Source organism: Excalfactoria chinensis, chromosome 4 (genome assembly GCF_039878825.1).
Source record: "Excalfactoria chinensis isolate bCotChi1 chromosome 4, bCotChi1.hap2, whole genome shotgun sequence".
NCBI lineage: Eukaryota > Metazoa > Chordata > Aves > Galliformes > Phasianidae > Excalfactoria > Excalfactoria chinensis.
Window position 1 is genome coordinate 26,961,371 of NC_092828.1, and position 20,743 is coordinate 26,982,113.

Here is a 20,743-nt window from a genome sequence, read left to right on the forward strand (position 1 = left end):
ACCGCTGTAAGAATGCATTGTGCCCTCCTGTCAGACAGCACCCATCTTCTTGGGAAAGCCAAGGACAAATGAAGTTAAAAATAAAAGTGCTCTCCCTTACCTAATGCGTAATGACACCAACAGAAATCACCAGTGGGGTTTGGTCGCTCCAGGACTAAGCTGTAGTTCAATGCAGGTCAGCGGGAGTCAGACAGTGCAAACAGAAGTTCTGCTCTGGATGAGGCATCAATCAGCAAGCAGTGAACTGCACCACTTCTCAAACAGAGGAAGAGAACCATCATGTCCAAACAAAACAGCAGTACAGCATTACTGTCTGTAACACACACATCCCCGGAGGAAAAATGCAAGAACTTCAACAAAACCACCAGTCTCTTGTTATGTAAGAAAACATTTTTTTAGGCCTTTATTTACAAAAGCTTTAAAAACAAATACCCTCTGTTATGCAAATTATTTGTTGTTTAAAAAAGACCACCCAGTTACATCGTCGTCACCCAATGAAAAAGGTGTTCGGTGCCGTTTGTTATTTGTCTTTGCAGTACAAGGTAAACAGAATAATTGGCGAACATCTGGAGTTTATCTATGATTGATTTCCGTGTGGAACACGCACACCCCTACGCGCGCACGCACACCCAGGCACACAATGTCGCACTTCCCATCATTTCAGGCTCGGATTTAGCTATTCAATACCAAAAACGCCTCCTGCACAACTGCTCCGTACACATGGTAAGCAGAGATAAGAACGTATTTTAGGGTCCTTTAAAACAATATATCTAAAATATATTGCTAAGATATACTCAAAAATAAACTAGCATTACAAACCTCAGGTAACTTTATTTGTTCTAAGTTATTTATATTTTGTTGTTTTACAACAAACATCTGTAACTTGTCTTTGTAGCAACTACAAAAAAGCACAATTTAGTCGTCCTAATTCAGTAATTCAGTTAAATAGGGTTGTTTTGTGGTTTGTTTTCAGATCTTTGGGTTTTATCTTGAACTGAATTGACTTCCAAAAGTTGTCAAATCAACTACATAATAAATACAACTTCATAAAAAAATATTTGTTGTATACGTGTCACTAGAATAAAAGTTAATCAAGGGAAGTGCGCCATTACAAAATTCCTACTATTCCAATAGCCTTCAAATCTCAGCTTAATGGCAAAGGTGGTAAAGTCACAGCTGTTCTTTTCCTGAAGGGTTTAAAGCTGTCTTCTCAAGCTTCTTTCCCTCCTCACAGAGCGGATCTAAAGCAGCAGGCCAACCAGCAGTTGGCACGTGCAGGACGTGTTTGATGGCAGAACACTAGTAAAATGACAGCAGTTACTATGGTTTCAGTAGTTTGTTTTGCTTGAACAAATGCAGGTTATACAGCAAATGTCATATTCTATGGGTTGAAATACCAAAAGATGCCAAAAATACAGTGTGAAGCTGCTGAACTTGGAAGATTATTGTTTCCTAGCTAAGGGCAGAAGGAAGAAAAAACTTCAAATGAAACAGAGGATTGAGTCAGAGTCGCTCTCTAAAGTGCAAATTTGATGGTCCACAATCTTGAATAGCTAAAACGCCTGCATACTGGAAGGAACAGACATGAACGGGGAAGTTAGTTACAATCAGCATGAGTTAATTTGGAGAAGGGAGGGGAAAGAGACAAAAAACCTAAGACCAAAGACCGATATAGGCAAGTTTACCATACTATTCATTATGATTTAGCTTTCCCCTTCTCTCTGCCGCACTGATCCTACACAAGCTTCTTTACAAATGGGCTAGTTATGACTCCAAAAGTAACCCATAAAATTCTACATATCAATATCAAGATCAAAATCTGTGATAGGAACAGTCAGGTTTAATACATAGAAAGGCAGAAAAGAAAGTGTGCTGAGAAAGGGGGAAAAAAAGCCTTATTGTCCAAGGGGTTCAACCAGAGATAAAACGTATGTACAAGCGTGTGGAGCTCAAAAAGACGGCCTTTCCTTTCATGTCATGACTGCTTGTTGGCTTCTTCTTCATAAGCATTTCCCGTGCCATTTTGTACATAAGATGACCCCGAACCAAGGCCATACAAATGGCCACAATATTTGGCATCGTCAATGTGATCTTCAAAGAACATCTGAAGTGTTAAAAAGAAAGACACAAATTAATGCCACCAAAATCAACCAGTTTAAACAGAATGACAGAAAGGCTAAAAGGCATTACACTGTTGGTTTTAGCATTGCATATCACATCCCAAGATTCAAATGACAGAATTAGCATAACAAAGCATTTAAACTCAACACATGATCAAAATGTGCCATGCAGTGCAATTCTTTAAAGGAAGGAATACCATCAGTCACCCTGTGCACCTCACCTGCCAAAATGACCACATTTTGGCAGTTTGGTGTTACCTCAGTTATTATTTGCTTTTCTGAAAGCGCAACAAAAAATATTTTCTCCAGCTAATTTCTTTCTGCTTTCTCACAACAGATGTATGTTTGGTATTCATTGCAAGTGCCCGCAGTTTACCTGCTTCTTGTTATGGAGGGTTCCATCACACCTTGTCTTGAAACAGGTTTATACTACATGGATGTGAGGTGAGAATGAGGAGGTATGTGTTTGAGCACAGAAACTGCCAAGTTCAGCAAATGTATCTTCCTGCATTTCTCAGCTACATCCTCTAAGAGGAGGGCTTCATTTAACAAAGAATAGCAACATTAAAGGAAACTATTCTTTACTAGGACTGCATTTATGAAAGACTTTAAAAGTCTTAATTATCAGTAGAACCTTTCAGGTTCTGTACTACAGGAATAATAAACAGAGAGGAAAACCTCTAAGCCACAGCTTGCTGCTGTTCCAGCATCAATATTAATGCATCTCTGATGGGAAGAAAAAGATCCAAGTTTTTTGGCTGGGACTCGAACCAGCAAGCTGAAGTTCCAAAAGCAATTATTAGCACTTATCAACACCATTTTGTATGTTTAAAAACATTGTGAAACAACATTTTTCACTCCAACATATATTGCTAAACAGTGAACTCAACTGAAAAGGCTTTAGAAGTGCGCACTAAGTATATTTACAGCTCTTGACTAGAATGTTCTTACTTCAAAATGTTGTATTTTAAAAGAAACCCTGAAAAAACAATCAATCTTTGTTGACTTATTTAAACAAACGATTTGCACTTAAAGCTACATTTCTCTGAGAAAACAAACTCAGGCAGACAATTTGGTTCTTTAATAATAACATGCAATTTGTTACATGGCGATCATGGGTTTTGAAAGTCAGCACCTTAGGTATAATCAAATACTTTCCTTTATTTGCTTTAGATTTTGTTTCAAATACAAGAGCAAAAGATTGCAGTTAACAGCACCTGTGAAGATCACAGGTGGATCATATCAGAAGCAAAATCCTCTACGCAGCCCATGACCAGCTCAACAACATCAACAGTTTCAGGAGAGGAGAACAGCATTGTGATGAGCAAGCCAGGTTACATCACAGCACTTATATTTCATCTTCTGTCTCACTAGCAGTTGTTAGAAACTCAGTTGGCTTTTTTCCTTTACAAAAAAGGCCACGTTACAGCAAGTAGAAGCCTCAGCATGCAATATTAAACCCTAGAAAAAGATGAGGCTTGCTATTGCCACTATTAAATGACACCAAATTCCTGGCAGAATGTCATACTCAGATGCCCTCGCATTTGTCCAGAGTAACTGCTTTCAAGAATCCTGTTTAGAATTCATTTATTCTGCTCATGCAAAATATCCTAATATTCTCCCAGTGCATGCAGACAAGTAGCAAGGACACACAAAGCTTACAAGTCTTGATTTCCCTTTCTGCAAGATTTTAATTGACTGACATGTTTTGGAATCTTAGTTTGTCTGTGCTTTACCAAAGGTGAACTCAGGATGCACAACTGCATCGTTCTCTGCAGCAGCCTACAGGTTTAATACCCCGCAAGTTTTAGCTGGAAGCAGCTAGCACAGGCAGAGTTGCTCATTCCCTGCTGCTAGGCCTGTCACAGGCAGCAGAGCACACCAGCTGGGTATTACAGCTCAGCAGAAGCTCTGCAGAAAAGCAGCCTGAATACAGTCACCCAGAAAAGAGCCTCGTTCCAACAGCCACTTTGCAGAAGAAATTCTGCAAAACAGGCAATGGAAAGAAAGAAAACAACAACAACAACACAAAAGCCAGGCATACAATGAAAACAAGCAGTGATGCTCACAGTAGCTAAACAGGGAAACAGTAGGGCTGGTTCACACTTAGTCTGGGGAAAACACAGTCTTAAACTGTCAAGAAAGCAGTGACCTCTGAAGCCCCTTAGAGATCACCATAAAATTCATCAGACTTAACAGAATCAGCAATTCCATCTATTACATCAAGTTACTACTATGCAGACAAAACCAATACACGAGCACCTACTTCTCTCATTTTGAAAAAGGCCATTCCTGTGAGCAAAGAATCAGATCCTGCCTGATGCTGTGGTCCTATCCTTTCCAGCTCTAACTGCTCAGCCACTTCTTGCAATCCACCCTGAAAATGAAAACATTTGTTAACTGCTGAAAAAAAATGAAAACAAAACCAAACATCAGTATTTGGGAAGAACTTGTTATACCAGACTTTCAACTTCAGCATATTTTAAACACTTGCACAGAAGCTTGAATAGTCTCTCTGCTGGTAGATCAAGCTTTCTGTATCAACAGCTGAATTCAGTTCCAGCTCAGAAGAGCTTAAATCAAGCTGTGCCTGTGTCCAATAGAACTACTATTGCTTCATGTTCCATCTTACCCAGTGGACAAATGCTGCTACTTAACAAAACAATCCCTTCAAGAGGTTGAAAGGACTGGCAAAGCTGAAGAACAAAACAAGGTGTTCCTGTAACCCTTCTATTTGAATGAAAGTTTAAACGGGAAAAATGTCATCCTACAAATACAAGCAGTTCTTACAAATGGATGCTTCGTTAAAAGTATCCAGGCTTCCTCTGAAACAGACTCATTTTCTCTTCCACTTACTTTTTAACAGATCATTTGAGGGTTTTTCAGTTCCCTTTACAAAAAATAGGAGTATCCTTAAATATCTAGAAAGCTACAGGAAATTAAGGAAAAGCCATTCTACTCATCTTTAAGATTTGTTCCATTAGCTGCCACAAGAGGGTAGGAATAAAGAACATACAAATGATGGATTTCTGTTTTGCAAGATGCTTTTTGAACATGATGAAAGCCAAAGACATAAGTCAACTTCCTCTCAGAGATGTATACTTAACAGTCATACCACATGGAATGAAACCTACCTCTTCCAGAAGAGTGTAAGCATCCCACATGCAAAAAGGAACCATTTAAAACTCACTGCCTGAATGCTGACACATGGTTTGAAAGAACATACTGAAAAGGTACCAGAAATCACTGCAAACCTACCTGCTCCTATAAGATAAAGCTTCTAAAGTTTTGAAGCTAATTTTATTTTCTATTAAGCTTAGGTTATAATAAAAATATCCCAAGTTGTAAAGCAGCTAAAATAACTTTTCATTTTAGTGCCTAAAAACCAATAATAACCATTTGCAGAAGCAAACAGTCATTAATTTAGTTTGGTTTTACATAGATATGTCTATCTTTCAAGTGATGTGCATTGTACTTCAACTGTGACCTTTGTAAGCTGGGGGAATTTCATACTTTTTAAAAACCATTAAGCCTTAAATCCTCTAGAAATGGGCTAAAGCACGTGGCACATGCCTTATGTCTAGAGAGATCAAAAACCAAGGAGAAACCTGTAGTGAAAATACAAGCCTTTGCAAGGTGAAAACATCACACAGACAAAACGATCTTAAATCGATACTGCCAAGCATCTGAGGTCATCTGTGTCCTCAACACCTTTAGCCTGTTTCAACCACAGAAAGGGAAGCAATAAGAGGTAAAAGTATAATAGTCAGTGTTAGAAGTGATACACTAATAGAAATCTGACCTAACATTATGAAAATGTCTATAAATCTAAATGCAACACATTGTAAAAACAAATCTCCAGTAGCAACATTCCCAAGTAACACCAAGCAAGCCAACACGGTACTGGCACATCTAGCTTTATTCTAGCTTGAACAGGTGAGTATCACTTGCATAAATTTGAGAATTGCCCTATATGTAGCACAGTCAAGCACTGAAGTTTGTTTTCCTCCTTTGCTTAGAGATAACATTCAAACACTGCATATACACTAATTCAGTGGTTTATGTTATATCCTTAAGGAAGTTCAGGGATGATGGGCAGAAAAATCAATCAGATCTCAAATAAAAGCACGTTCTCTACAATCTTAACTTTCCTATTGGTATTAGCAATGGCAGTTGCCTTTCCAAGGCACTATTTGCTGTTTGTAAACTCTTGACTTTCCCAAGCTGCCACTTAACAGCACCTCATCATTACGCTGTGCTAGCTGTTAGGCTATCTACACCAGCTTCACATAGCTTTTAAGAACAAACACTCAATATCACAAGTCAGTACTATTTACACAGTGGCTGCAAAATTTATAGAAACAGCAGCAAAGCAAAGAATGCTTTGAAAATAATCCTTCCAGTACATACAGCCACCAGTAGAGATATTTGTAAACATATCATTACAATTGCCTCCAAAGATTATTAGGCTACTGAAATTTTATTTCAGGAAAGACTTCACGCTCCACATAAGAATATTTAACTTGTGGGGAAGAAAGGCAGTAGAAAGGGATTCAGAAGAAAAGGAAAGCACAGACTGTAAATCTACTTTAGAACTGCTATTACTGCAAAACTGTATGGAGTTGTCTGCATGAAAAGATTTTTAGATCACAAGCAGGAGTTTAACCTGTACTACGCAAGTGCCTCGAGTTAGTCACAGTCTGCCTGCTGTGTACTGCTTAAGTACACCAATGGCCATTTTTGATAGAGTAGTATACTGCAGATTCATTATAAGAGCAGCGAACAGTTTCCACATCCTCAAACACTTGTCTTATCAATGCTAAAAATTCACTTTTGGCTATGTGAGGGCAGAGGTAGGTGGGAAGCTTAAAGTAAGTCTGTTTTTTGTTTGAAAATAACTTACAAAAGTCAATAAAGGACAACTGCACAGCAGTTCAATTCTCCGCCATTTAATAGAGATCAAACGTGCCATATGTTAGGAGAAAGTGAATGCAATTTTTGAGTCACAATGTGCAACATTTAGCAACTTTTTTTTTTCCCAAACAGCTGCTCTCAGAACAGTACAAGTCCACAGTGATTTCATTTGCTGGTGCCTAGAGTGGTAGGATAGCCCACAATCCCCTCCTGTTATTACCAAGCTGCAGGTTAGAAGAATAAGAATTGCTGCAGGAAAGCTCACCTATATATTAAATGCTCAAGAAACCACCTTTGTTCTTAATTTTTGCTGGAAGAAGACTCATGAAGGTTTTTCTTATCTTCTAAAATGCATTTGAATTTCCAAAGTTACACACAACTGGTTACACACAACTGCCTTAATTAAATGACAAGAAATATAACTCTCTCCTCCCCAAAACCACTTGGAATATCACCTCTGGAACAGCGCTATGTCGTTTCGTTGCCTTTCCCAGGTCACTGAAGTAGATGATACACACTGTTCTTGGTAAGCGTATCACCACCACAAAGACAAGAGACATTTTACTTCACTCAATAGTGAAGAAGTTTGTGTTTTTTCTTGTTGGTGCTGGATTTGCTGCCCCTAACTCTTAAGAGACTTCTGAAGCTTGATTGGCTTTTTTCCCTTCTAGCTACTGTGAAGAAAAAACATGTCTAAAATGTACTAATACTAATATCCAGCCATTTGCCCAACTGGTTTTCCCAATAGCTGGATGAAGACCAGTAAGTATACTTTTCTTAATAACTAAAAGGGAGATCTCCATTATCAGCTATTTGGTTAACAAAAGAAATTACACATCTTTGTATGCTGCTATTTAAATGACACACTAAACACCTCAAGGCAACAAAGGACTGTTAGCTCCACACAGACCACTCATTCAGCAGGAGGTGAAATGCCTCAGGATTTAGTTGTACTACAGCCAGTGCTCTCTTTTTATTCACGTTCTTTTTAAGAAAGACTAAAAAAATCAAGTTCCTTTCCATAAAAGCAACAAAGTCATTTATTGCTTCAGGTGAGTGGAGCACTTCATTCCCGTAGCAGTCCAGAATCTTAAAGTTCTTTAGCAAATACAGTCGTTAACAATCCCTGTAGCATCTTTCACTTTGCATTCTTCCCCTTCAACATACTTTGTTTCAATTAATTTTCCAGTTCAATTAAGTCTCCAAACGTCATGCCAATTAGCTGCCCCGCTGGCCTGATATGAGAGATTAGTTTCTAAAACTGCTTATTTTTTTTCTCTAGAAGTCATGTGCTGCTCCTGAACATACGCTGCTCTTTATCTTTCCTTACAGGGCCATCTGAAACATTCTTCACTCCATTCCTCTTCCCAAGAGACTTCCACAGCATCACCGTTGCAATTACCTTTGTGAAGACGACTGCAGCCCTTTAGTGGACTGCACAATGAGGAGATAAGAGTATGTGAAACTCAACAATTCTTATCACTCAAGAAGTGAAGGATTAATATCCCAAACATGAGTTTATCATCTGGCTACAAAAACCGGGCATAGCTATAAATACAGTACCGACACAATATTTTTTAACTGGTAAGTAGTTATAAAAGTTGATGTGCGCTTCTGCCTGCCTCTGTCAATAGCCTTTAATATTAAATACGCACCAAGTTTGAGAACAGTCCTGTTTAATGGATATAATCAGAGCAAAAGTGGAAAACCAGGATACAAAAGATAAGCTTTTAGCAGAAAGCATTCTCCCTATTCTCCCCACCACACAAAAAAATATCTGGACTGAACCATTAACAGATTACTTACCTTCAGATTTTTGCAACTCTTCATGAGATACTTTACATCATAGATGACCGGGAAAAACAATCGCAGTATCTCAAAGAAGTCCAGCTCTTCTTCAGGCAAATTAGAGTTGGTCAGGATTTTGATTAGATAACCAAAGTCATATCCACTGCAAGTTAACAAAAACAATACAGTCAAATAACATAAAAACACTCTTCACTTCCAACATGAAGACTACTAGACATTCAGAGGAAGTTATTTTGCCTAGTCCAACGCACCTTTGGTTCTTACAACAGAGTAAGAATTAGTGTAAATGGCCCCACTGCAGCTTCCAGAGAAAACATTTTTATTTATCCTCAAGCAGCCACATGAAGAAGCAAAAGCATGATCTGCTTGCAGATCTGATAACAAGAACTTAAATAGAAAGACACCTAGCTGATTCACTGGACTGAAAGAGAGGAACAGGCTTCTACTTTGAAATCCATAGGAAGGACAAACTTTCACAAGTCAACACATTTTTATGCTGGAGGTAAGTTTAATCCGCAGCAGTGATGAAGAGCAGGCTGCCATTCAGCTTTCCCAATTAAATCAGCACAAAGTTAGACAGCTAACCACTTTCAGTAGCTTGTAGATTATGACTCATTTGGAAGGCAATGACAGAACAAGTCTGAATAATTTGTGTGTACATATGAGGCTAGGTAGAAGAAACTGAGGTCTTACAGAGTGTGCATGGTGGAGAAGAGCTTGGGAGGACTTCCTGCTCTCCATAGTCCTTGACTGAAGAAAGAGGACATAGAAGGGGGCGCGGTAGTAAAAACAGAAAGCATGAAACAGACTATTTTACAAAGGGTTATAAGATGAAGCAGAGGGTTTAAAGTACACGGTAAGCAGGACTGATAACTACTTATCCTTTTTCTTAGGAAGGCGGAGGTAATAAACCAGATTATTCACGATCTGATCATAAATCTGATCCTTCCTAATCCCTTGTACTTGCAGGATTGCTCACACACATCATGCACTAAACTAGACAGGAGACTGACACATTAGCTTGGATGTTATTAGGTTAGCATTGAATTAAACAGGTTCCTAGATTTTGTTGGTGTTTTGCACTCAGGTGGGACAGAGTTGATTTTCTTCATAGCACCTGGTATGATGCTATACTGCCACTTTAGAAGAAAAGCTACATTGATTATGACTGATGTTTTAGTTGCTGCTGAGCAGTGCTGTACAACATCAAGGACATTTCAGTTTCTCACATTCTCACTCTGTCCTGCCAGCAAGAGGGACTGCAAGGACACAAGGAGCAGAGAGGGGATGGAACCAGGGACAGCTGACCTAAACTAGCCAAAGTGATTCCCCATAGCACATGACATCACACGAAAACCATTAAATTGAGGGCAGTTGCTCAGGGGGCAGCTGCTGCCTGGAGACCAGTTAGATATATATCAGTGGGTGGTGAGCAACTGCATCATGCATCACTTGTTTTGTGTGTGCATAATTAAGATTACTGTTATTTCACAGTAAAGAAGAGAGTATTTCTCTCTTCCCTTTCTGTTTTAGATGAGAGGTTTTTTGTTTTTTTTTTATCTCCACCCACAAGCTCTACTTTGTTGGTGCTTTGTTGTTGGTTTTTTTTTCCCCCCTCCAATTCTCATCCCACCGAGGTGGGGCTAAAAACAAGTGAAAGGCTGTGTGTGGTGCTGAGCTGCCTGCTTGGTTAAACCACAACAGCTGGTAATCAACTTTAAAAATGACTGTACCAGCAGGACTGCTCAACTGAAGGCTGTCAGCTTATACCGTTTAAGGAGCATTGGCAGCACATTCACAGTCTAATTCAAGTGAACCGGTGGCCACTCAGACATGAATTCTCAGTTTCCATGATGTCCATTCCTGGTTGCATGAGTATCACACCCTAAAAGAATTTTGCAACAAGGTCCAAATTCTTGACTGGGGTCTTTCAGCATTAGCTGTGAGGTGAGCAATACATGACAGTACAATTAATTATAACAGTTTCCCTCTACAACTACATGAAAGGAGGTCACAGGAAGGGGGGGGGGGGGGGGAGAGGGGGTCAGCTTCTTCTCCCAGGATGAGAAGGAATGGCCCCAGGTTACATGAGGGGAGGTTCTGTTTGGATATTGGTGGTAGGTGGACATTTGGACTAGATGATCTTAGAGATCTTTTCCAACCTTAGTGATTCTATCATTCTATAAACAAATCAGATAAGAGTACCACCGATCCTGCAGATACTTTGCATCCACTTAGACTGGTGATTGCTGATGAAGGCTTAAAGCTTTAGCTTACATGCTACTAAAAAGGTTTGCTTTTTGTACCTTTTGCATACGACTAAGATCTCCACAGCACCTTAATCTTAAAAACTTCTTGGCAGAGAGCAGAAAGTCGTGAACACAAAGGGAGCAAATGTATTGTTTACTACAAGTCCATTAATACAAGATATGAAGATGGTATAGACTACTGCAGCTCCCCCAAGGGATTTTCCACTGTGCTAAACAGGAATTTCAAGCTGAATGAATCCTGTGCTGCAACCACTGCTTTGATGCTGTGATGGCAGCAGTCCAAGCTTCACAGCAGCAACCACTGACCAGGCTGCAAAGGATTCAAAGATAAAGGTTTTCAGTGCAGTCTTAGGATGTAAAAACCCATTGCATACTATCAAAACAAAAGCTTGGAAGCTTTATTTTATTAGATCACCTATGACAGAAGGGTAGCCCTCCACAAACAAGGTGGAAAAAAAAGAAAGCCCCATTAGTGAAAGAAAACAAATAAAACTGCTCAAGATTAAGTAGACTCTTAATCCTCTAGAGACTACAGAGCTTATTTATAAACTCAGTGAGTTCCTGACATCTGTTTTGCTTGTGATTCAATATAACAACTGTATCAAACATTTTCCAGGGAAGAAAACAATACTCGTATTCACCCTGTTTTAAACAAATTATATTACTGGACTATTAGAAAACGTCCAATTTCTATGGGAAGGAAATACTATCAGAACAAAGGATTCATTTAGTATTTGCACTGAGAAGGAACAGTCTATAGCAACTTTGCAATTATGGTAAGAATTTTTTTCTCCATGGATTGTTATAGATACATTCATTTTGGAATCCTCACACAGAAGATTGAACACTGTATGTGAACAGTGAATTTATTTAACTGAATTACTCTTCCATTACACGGCAGCATTTGTTAGATATCTGTTCGTGGATCCAAAGCACAAGCTAGTTTTAGTCAGCTCAACCAAGTTCTCTCTTATGTTTCTGAAAGTTCTGCTTACTTCTGTTGTGCTTGTAACAACAGTCAGAAAACCACACATTGCTAATCATGATGCAGTATCAAGGCATTCACTATTTTGTTAGTAAACCTCTGGGGTTTGATATGCTCCGGTCATCCAAACTTAAAAAGATGTAAGGACTGTCATTCCAATTCAAGGCTAAGATACATTTAGTTCAAACATTTTCAAGTGGCCACTGCTGACTGCTAACAGAAGGGCAAGAAGGCTCAGAGTGAGCAATTATGTTATTACCTGCTCATTAGTGAAGTTTTCTTCTAATACTCTACCAGGCAATTAGTGGTTGGTTTATACCCTGGAGCAGGGAAGCTTCCATTCTTAGAAAGCTTTCACTATTTCTAATACAATCACTTAAAGTAAGTGCAGCTAGCCCCAATCCCTGGAGCTATACAGCACCATAAGCACTCTTACAACCACTGTTTTTCAATCAACATGGACAGCTGTAGGCAACAAGACTATCAAGAGAAGATCAAATGTGACTATGTTTCTTTCACTCATTACCTAGGAAAAAAAACAAACCAAAGCAAATAGACAATTAACAATGAACTACTTTACCCTTTACCCAAGCACCAACAGGCTCTGAAATATATAATACCTGATAGGGCTGAAAAAGCTTAACTCCATTGTCTAACTAGCCATATATTCATATAGATGGGAGCCAACAGGTTTTAAGTGTTAATAAAAGCAGTTAGACATAAATTATTAATGAAATACAATGGCTACGAACTTCCCAGCTTCCCCCCCCAAAAAAACCATTAAAGCCTAAGAGACATACCCACAGTACCTCCCAAGGAATACCAAGAAGACTGCACACAGGCTTCACTATATCAGCAAACAAACACCCCAAAACAGAACGTGAGCTGTTGTTTTATAACTGGAGAGCCTGCTAAATATCCACAACTCTCTTGACTGTGACATGAATTATAAATTCAGTGCCTCACCTTTTTCTCTCATCAACTCAAACATGTTTTAACACACTAAATATTTAACGCAGTCTCCTATGAAGCAGCAGTATATGAAAATTGGTGACAATGAAAAACTTCCTTCAGTCATGTCTAGCAAAACTGCAGGTCCACACATATTTGCCAGTAGGTTAGGATGCCAAGGCAGCTACATCAAATACAGAAAGCATGCAGAGAAAGCTATTTCAGAAGCTACTATCTTAGGAAAAAGAAAATGATATAAGAGTTCCAGGAAATTGAAGAATGGAAAATGAAACAAAACCAAAACAAGTTACCTCTCACTCTAAGAAAAAATGATTTCCTTCTCTGTCACTGTGCTAAGAGACCTAAGAATTTCAGGCATTAGCAATAATCAAAGCATTTTAAAAAACCAGAAGCAACAGCATAGTCAGCAACCACCAAGTACAAACTTTTCCCTATTGTAAGAATTAATGCATGGAGAGCCTACATGAAACAAAGCTTCAGCTGAGTTGTCATGATGTTTAAAGTTTACACTAATAGAACATAATCTATGATACAACTGCTCACTATTCTTTGCAGCACGTTTACTGACCCTCATTCATTTCATAGTTGAGCAAAACCTTACCATCCTCAGAACTTCTCCCATTACTCCAAGGTTTTCTGCTTGACATCAACATGCTCTATCAAATGGAAACACCTTAAAATACTGTCAGCAGAGCTGTAGACATTCAGCACTTGGCAAAGGAGATTAAGAGGATGTCTTCAAAAGATTTCTAAAGACGTTTTCAGTGGAGTCCACAAGAGATGCACTTTTCAGCAGATGTAAATGAACATTATTAAAACTACCCCAAAAGCCTGACGCAAACTGCTAAACATCCCATTACTGCATTTTATACTACCATCAGCACAGTATTTGTTATCAATCACAGTTTTAAAAGCTACATTTTAAAAAGAATATCTAGTGCATAAGTAGCTTATGTACTCCTGATATTACAGGTTACACTGCATCCTTTAAGTTAACAGCAGAACAACACTTTATAGCTGTAGTTGCTTCTATGTGGCAACACCTGTTGGTACACAGGTTGCAGGGCTGACACATACCTCAGCTCTTCTCCTGAACTACCTGAGTTATTCTGCTGTTGTGATGTGTAAATTATAAATTTACACTTAATAATGGGTTTAAGATGCGGAAAGAAACTTAATTCAACACCCATTCAGAATCCGCGGCTATTTTGAAACAGTCAATGGCATTCTTATTCCATTATTTTCCCCAACTTGCTGCTGGAGTTGCAAGACAGAGAAAGATTATTCAAGAGAGAAGACATAACAAGCAGACAGCCCTGAATGGAAGACACTGCAAGCAGATCAGGCAACAAGCATACTTACAGATGATTTTTTTAAGACAGTCCAACTGGATAAGTGCTTCTACTAAGCAATATACTATCTCAGACAATCAGATCTGAGTCTTTAACAGCCCTATGCAAACTGTTTTTGTTTTTTTTTTAAATATCATTGTTTATAGAAATCTTTTGAACTTTACTGAATCTTAGCGTAAGGGCCATTAAATCACCTACAGAGCACCACAGCTTTGCCAGGCGTCAAGACATAACAACATGCCTTTCTAAGCCCCTACAAAGACAAAGCATCTTCATCTAAGCTTGTATTCAGATGGAACATTTGTATAGTTCCGTTCTTCATTTTTTTTCCACAAGGAGTAGCATACAATTACTTTCCTTGTTATGTGCAATTTTCCACTTGTGGCTTAAATACTTCTGACTAAATACTTCACACACCTTTCTCTCCTCCAAGCTCCCCTTCTAATACTTCACAGTTAAGGACAAAGAATTTGGTCTGTTGTTTCCCCCCTCCAGTTTTGATACCAAACATAATACCACCCACCAATGCAACACACATGATAAATACGAATATGACTGCAAAGAAACCTCAAATTTTCAGCTAAAAAATTTATTCTACTTTTGTTGACTTGCTTAGAAGACAGCATTTAAGATGCCAATTTACACTCATTACATAGCAAAAAGCCTCTAAACTCGCTGTTGCCTGTAAAAAGTGCAAGCTACCCCAGGCATCTAGCTGAATGTGCAATTACTAATGCCTAAGTCTTAAAGGTTTAAATCTTATTAACAGAAGGTCATAGAATCATAGAACAGTTTGAGTTGGAAGGATCTTTAATGATCACCTAGTTCCAAGCCCCTGCTATAGGCACCTCCCTCTAGACCAGGCTTCTCAGATCCCCATCCAGCCTGGCCTTGAGTGCTTCCAGGGAAGGGGAATTCACAACCCCACTGGGCAACCTGTTCAAGCATCTCACCGCCTCCAAAGTGAAGAATTCCTTCCTAATATCTAGTATAAATCTACCCGCTTCCAGTTTAAAACCATTTTCCCTCGTCCTGTCACTACATGCCATTATGAAAAGCTCCTTTCCAGCTTTCCTGTAGGCCCCCTTCAGGTACTGGAAGGCCACTATAAGGTCCTTCCCACAAAGCCCTCTATTCTCCAGGCTGAAGAACCCCAGCTTTCTCAGCCTGTCCTCACATCTTGACAGATTCACAGAATTTTGGCATTCTCATTTCTATTTCTACTTGGAAAATATGTTCCTGCAATAGAATGAGTGACAAAGTATATTCACTGCTGCTGCTTGAATTAAGACTTCTACCAGGGCTCTCCTAAACTGAAGAATTTTTATCTGCCTATATTAACAGATCTACAATAAGTATAACTCTGCTTCCTAAAACTCTTCATTAATAATTCTGTGGTATTTCCCATAAAACAAGCCATATTTGCTCAAGACATGCTTACAAATAGTTTGCTTTTAATCACTGCTACTATTATTATGCACACATACACGCGATGTTAAAGACACAATGCCACCTGCTGGTCTAGGCATTCCATGCATTGTTTGCTTACAGTTTTGCTATTAAAAAGCCATTATCTATGCCATAACCATCCCATACACTCTACTTTTCTAACACACAATACCATACATTGAAGAAATAGTTCCCTAAGTCTTATCAATTAAGATATATGCTTTATGCCTGCAGATGTATGATGCTTAAAACAGGAGACACAAAACCCGATTATTGAAACAGACAACAATTACTTAACATGCAAAATTTACCTGTGAAATGAAAGCCATTTGACTCCTTCACATAGTACAACTCCTGATGTCATTAGCAGTTCTGCGAAGTATTGTGTCTCAATTCCTTCTTCCTCGTGCTTTTTAAACTGGATACCAGATGTTGTTAACAGTTCAATAGAGTCCTGTGCATACATATCTTCTCTAAAAACAGAGAGAACATTTTTTCAATCTACAGGCTTCGCTGATTACAAATCCAGAAACATTCTTTACACAGACTTTACTAGCAGTACAGGTGCAGCAACTTGAATTCGTTCCTTGTTTATTATAAAAAGGACCACTTCTCATAGCTTTCGTTAACTTTCATTAGCAGTTAATGATTCCTAGCAACTCTGTTCCAGTCTCCTTCACAAAAATCTACTTCCTGTTCCTCTTCTCATTACACAGAACTCCCTTTTTGCAGACTCTGCAGAGAACAGTACATGTAAGAATACAGTTACCTTACAGTTTAAGGTAACAGATCTCGTTCAGTAACAAAACAGTTAGAGCACTGACACCTGCTATATTACAGAATTAACACCAATATCCAAATTCCAGTGCTGGATTTGTTATGTTTTCAAACCCCTTCTTTTTATCTTTAGTTTAAGCTTGCATCAATATTCAGACACACTCTCATCAAACCCCCTCGTTACAATTAGAAATTCAGTACTTGCCCCAGTAAGTCAACTCTTGAAATTCAGTCTATCATTTTTGTTCTAAATTGTCAACTTCAGCTTCTCTTTAACAGACAGATTTTAAACCTACAGTTCAACAGGGAGGGAAAAAAATCCCAACATGCCTTACTTGATCCCTTTTATTACTGTATTTGTTTCATTTACCACCCTCATTTTTGTGAACTCTTGGGTATTTTGTCATGAAATGAATAAAACTTTAAAAGTATAATCTAATCTTCAAAATCACCGAAATACATAATGCGGAAAAAGAAAAGCAAAGCTGGATCTACTTAGATGTTATTCATATTACTGTCTATAACATACTCTTTTACAAAGTCTCTCCACTATACAGTTTTCTATTTTAATGGGGAAAAAATAACACCTCAAGAAAAAAAACAGATATGCTGATCCAGTAGATCAAACTGGACTATTAGGTTCAGCTGTAGACTTACATTTCTTATCCCTAACAGCAAGTCATAACTCATCAAGAGAGAAATGCATTCTCAGGACTTGTATCTTTTTTTCCTTCTCTCCCACACAGCTGCTCATTAGTTCCCCAGCTTTAAGGCATCAGCTTCCCAACACCTGTCCATTTCCATAACACATTAAAGAGCCATCCAAAACAAACACGCCTATCATGCTCAAAATAAATGAATAAAAGTTCATTTCTAGTCTGTTCCTCTGCGCTAATCAGGTGAATAGTTACTTTATAGAAACATTTATGCCCTTTAAAAATATACAGTGATAGGAAATGGTTGGAATAACACAAAGAAAACCCCAAAGTCTTCTAGGAAAAGTCAACAACCACTTTGCTTTAGAAGCAGAGCACCGGGAACACTGCCACTTCCCAAAAGGAAGTTTAGGAACACACACGTACATTTTGGCACTCCTATTCAAAATGTTCATGTTTTATGCAGCACTTACTTCATTTTGTATAAAATCTACCTCCCCACCCCCCCAGATGAACTAGCTCCAAGTCAGTTGAATGACAACCTAGATACCACTTTACTAAAGCTTCTTATCTATGCAGTATCTGAAACAAATGAACGGAAAACTACTTTTGTTTTCAGCTGCTCAATACTAGTAAACCTTAGAAACTTAGAAAATGCATAAAACATAACCCAGGCTCTTTTTCCAGAAGACAGTTTGGAAGTTTTTAATTCACCCCTCCTCCTCTTTCTACAGTACTCAGCATCTTTAGCATGTTCTTCTAACAGATCTCTTTCCTGAAGCACTCATACAGCCAAGTTTAAAGATACCAAAATATCAAATCTGCACTTCCTTTTCTTTCAAGAGAGGATTCAAACAAAACTAAAAAGAACATGTCACTCCTCATACTAAACTTATTTTAACAAGCATTACGTCTTTTAAAAAGCACAAAGATTAAGGGGGACAACAGCAGATTTTCTTCATAAGAATCGTAATTACTTTAAAAATAAGTTTCTTTATCTGGGAAAAATAAACAAATAAATAATATATATATATGTATATGTATATGTATATATATATATATAAAATAAAACAAAGACTTGTTCTCTGGGTTTCCTTTGTAGGCTGTAATTTCAACTCATGTATATCAAGCATTTCAGTGACCAGCCTAAAACACTGACAAAAATCTCCAACCCTTCAACAAATTTATATCTGACAAGTGTTTGTCCTGATACTTTTATCAGGCCACATAAGAATCTGTCAGACCAACAGACTACCAGAGTTACGGAAAAAGTTAAAATGGTGACCTAGCTGCTTTAGTAACCTTGTCGAGTACTGCCAGATGTAATCAGAATCTTATTCAGGCATCTCAGCCCACTGGGCAAGTCACATTCATACTTAAAGGTTTACCACTAATACATAATATGTTCTGAAATGAAGCCCAAACCACTGCTCTGACAGACTGTAATAAAACAGCTTGCATTTTTTAAGCAACATGTTAACAAGAAGAATCCAGAACAGAAATCTCTGCAAGACAGACTACACTGAAATAAGGGAATAAAGTGCATACGTTTAGCTGACAGAAGTTCTCCTCGCATAAAGGATTCTGGTCGGTACATGAAAAATACATATTAACTTCACAACTTCAATTTTCACTGAATCACAAACATGCATCCAACAGTATAGAGATGTAAGACTCACGTTAAATTAAATTTAAAATTAAATTGCCAAGTTGAAGTTCCTGGAGGGTATTCCCCTTGCTCATTCATAAACGTCAGTCCTAGTTGAATTATTTTTAGCAAATCTACATTGCAGCGTAATAATTGGTATTGATAGTCTGCATTGCTTCTGAATTCTCCAATAGGCCTTGCAACTACTCCTGGAAATTCTGTATCCTGTAAAGAGAGAAGCAAAACTTCAGTAGGAGACACGGATAAAACTTTACACTTCCTGTTTTCGATAAAACATTTCAAGCATCAAAATATTCCATAGCTGAAGAATGCCATGTGCAAACACAGCTTTCAAAATGGTAACAGATGGTGGTCTTAATGTTCACGCACTACGAATCCACTTTTTTTTCCTCCAATAAAAGTGGAAAAATCATTTTACTAATGTCAAGTTCACTAACATCATCAAGCACTTTAACAAGAACTTTTTAGATACACATCAAATGTTTACTTACCATAGCTACATAGTTATACTTCCGTATGACTTGGCGAATTTTCTTCATCTCTTCATCCAAGTTACAAGCCCAGACCTCACAGATTCTTTGGCTATGGTCTACGGTAGCTGCTGGCATAGTGGGGGGCTTTAGAGACCATACATCAAAAGTTACACTTGACTGAGGATCAGTTTCATAAATAGAACCTTACTTTCCTTTTTTACCTAAGAGACAAAGAAAGCATTAAGTTTTTATTTGTCAGTTATCAGGAAAAGATGCTTTAACTGCAGGTACAAGCTTCACCCTTCAGCACTTCACAACACAGCCACCAGCACCACATGGGTTTCAGTCACATCAATCTCTTACCCCAAAATAAAACCCTCAGAATTCCACTGGTAACTGGACTCGGTGCAAAAAGCCAGGTCCACTGGCAAACCTTTCTAGTACAACGGATCAAAATGACACCCGGGCCCACAAGCGGGTCAGAGGAACGCGCTCCTCCGGGCGCTCAACTTCGCGTGGCACGAAGCAAAGCGGCAAAGCGCCTCCCAGCGTTACACCGTGCTCGGGGAGCCGCCGAGTGCCAACGGGCGGCCGGTCGGGACGCCGCACGGAGCAGAGATCGCGGCTTTCGATCTCGAGGACACAACCGCCCTCCTCCCGAGCGCGGTACCAGGCACCGCGGAACGCGCCCGGACACGGCCCCGCCGCTCTGCCGAGCGCATCCCTACGGAGACGAGGCCTCCCACGCACCCCGAGCAGTCCCCAAGCCCTTTCCCCACAACACAACGCCGCGACGCCCTCCGCGCGCACCCAACCGGCCGCTCCCCCGCCCCGTCGGGGCCGGAGCACCCCTAGAAGGCCACACGGGCTCCCCGAGGCCTCCTCAGCCCCCGGGCCGCCTCAGGGCCGCGGCCCCACCGCGTCCGCGGGCCGAGGCCTAGCGGGGCGCGGCCGCAGGGGAGAACCGCAGGGCCCGGCCCCCCCCCGTCACTCCCCGCCCGCCCCTCACTCACACGCTGGGCCGCGGGGGGGCCGGGCCAGGTCCTGCGAGGCCCCCGCGGCCCCCGCCGCCCCGGAGCCGCGAGTGGGCGCGCAATACGCAGAGAGCGCAGCGCCCGCCGCACAAAGCCATTACATCATCGCCGCGCGCCGCCTCGCGACCTTTCCCCCCTCACCTCAGCCCGCCGCGCCGCCGTCCTCCCGCGCCGCCGCTCGCGGGGCCGCCAATCGCCGTCGGCTCCGCCCCGCTCGCTGCCCGCCTCGCCCTCCCTCCCTGGCGGAACGACGCGCGGTGATG

At 39.8% G+C, this 20,743-nt stretch overlaps 1 protein-coding gene across 2 annotated transcripts; it reads right to left on the reverse strand.

Moving 5' to 3' along the window:
• Nucleotides 1-372: 372 nt before the first annotated feature.
• Nucleotides 373-20,732, reverse strand: CNOT7 (CCR4-NOT transcription complex subunit 7). 2 transcript variants are annotated; one of them, XM_072334795.1, is made up of 7 exons: nt 20,622-20,732; nt 19,465-19,667; nt 18,984-19,177; nt 16,183-16,344; nt 8,841-8,985; nt 4,387-4,497; nt 373-2,104 (listed from the first exon to the last, which is right to left on the reverse strand). In XM_072334795.1, the coding sequence occupies exons 2-7, from the start codon at nt 19,579-19,581 to the stop codon at nt 1,976-1,978; spliced, it is 858 nt and encodes a 285-aa protein (XP_072190896.1). In that variant the 5' UTR covers nt 19,582-19,667; nt 20,622-20,732; the 3' UTR covers nt 373-1,975. The 2 variants fall into 2 exon arrangements, with proteins under 2 accessions (XP_072190896.1, XP_072190895.1); XM_072334794.1 differs by lacking the exon at nt 20,622-20,732 and adding an exon at nt 20,460-20,592.
• Nucleotides 20,733-20,743: the final 11 nt, after the last annotated feature.

Coding starts and splice junctions, on each gene's coding strand:
- CNOT7 (XM_072334795.1), bottom strand. CDS start 19,581: ATGCCAGCAGCTACCGTAGACCATAGCCAAAGAATCTGTGAGGTCTGG. Junction 16,345..18,983: donor AATTTTAAATTTAATTTAAC/GTGAGTCTTACA, acceptor CTCTGTTTTTAG/AGAAGATATGTATGCACAGG. Junction 4,498..8,840: donor AGAGTTGCAAAAATCTGAAG/GTAAGTAATCTG, acceptor TTTCATTTTCAG/GGTGGATTGCAAGAAGTGGC.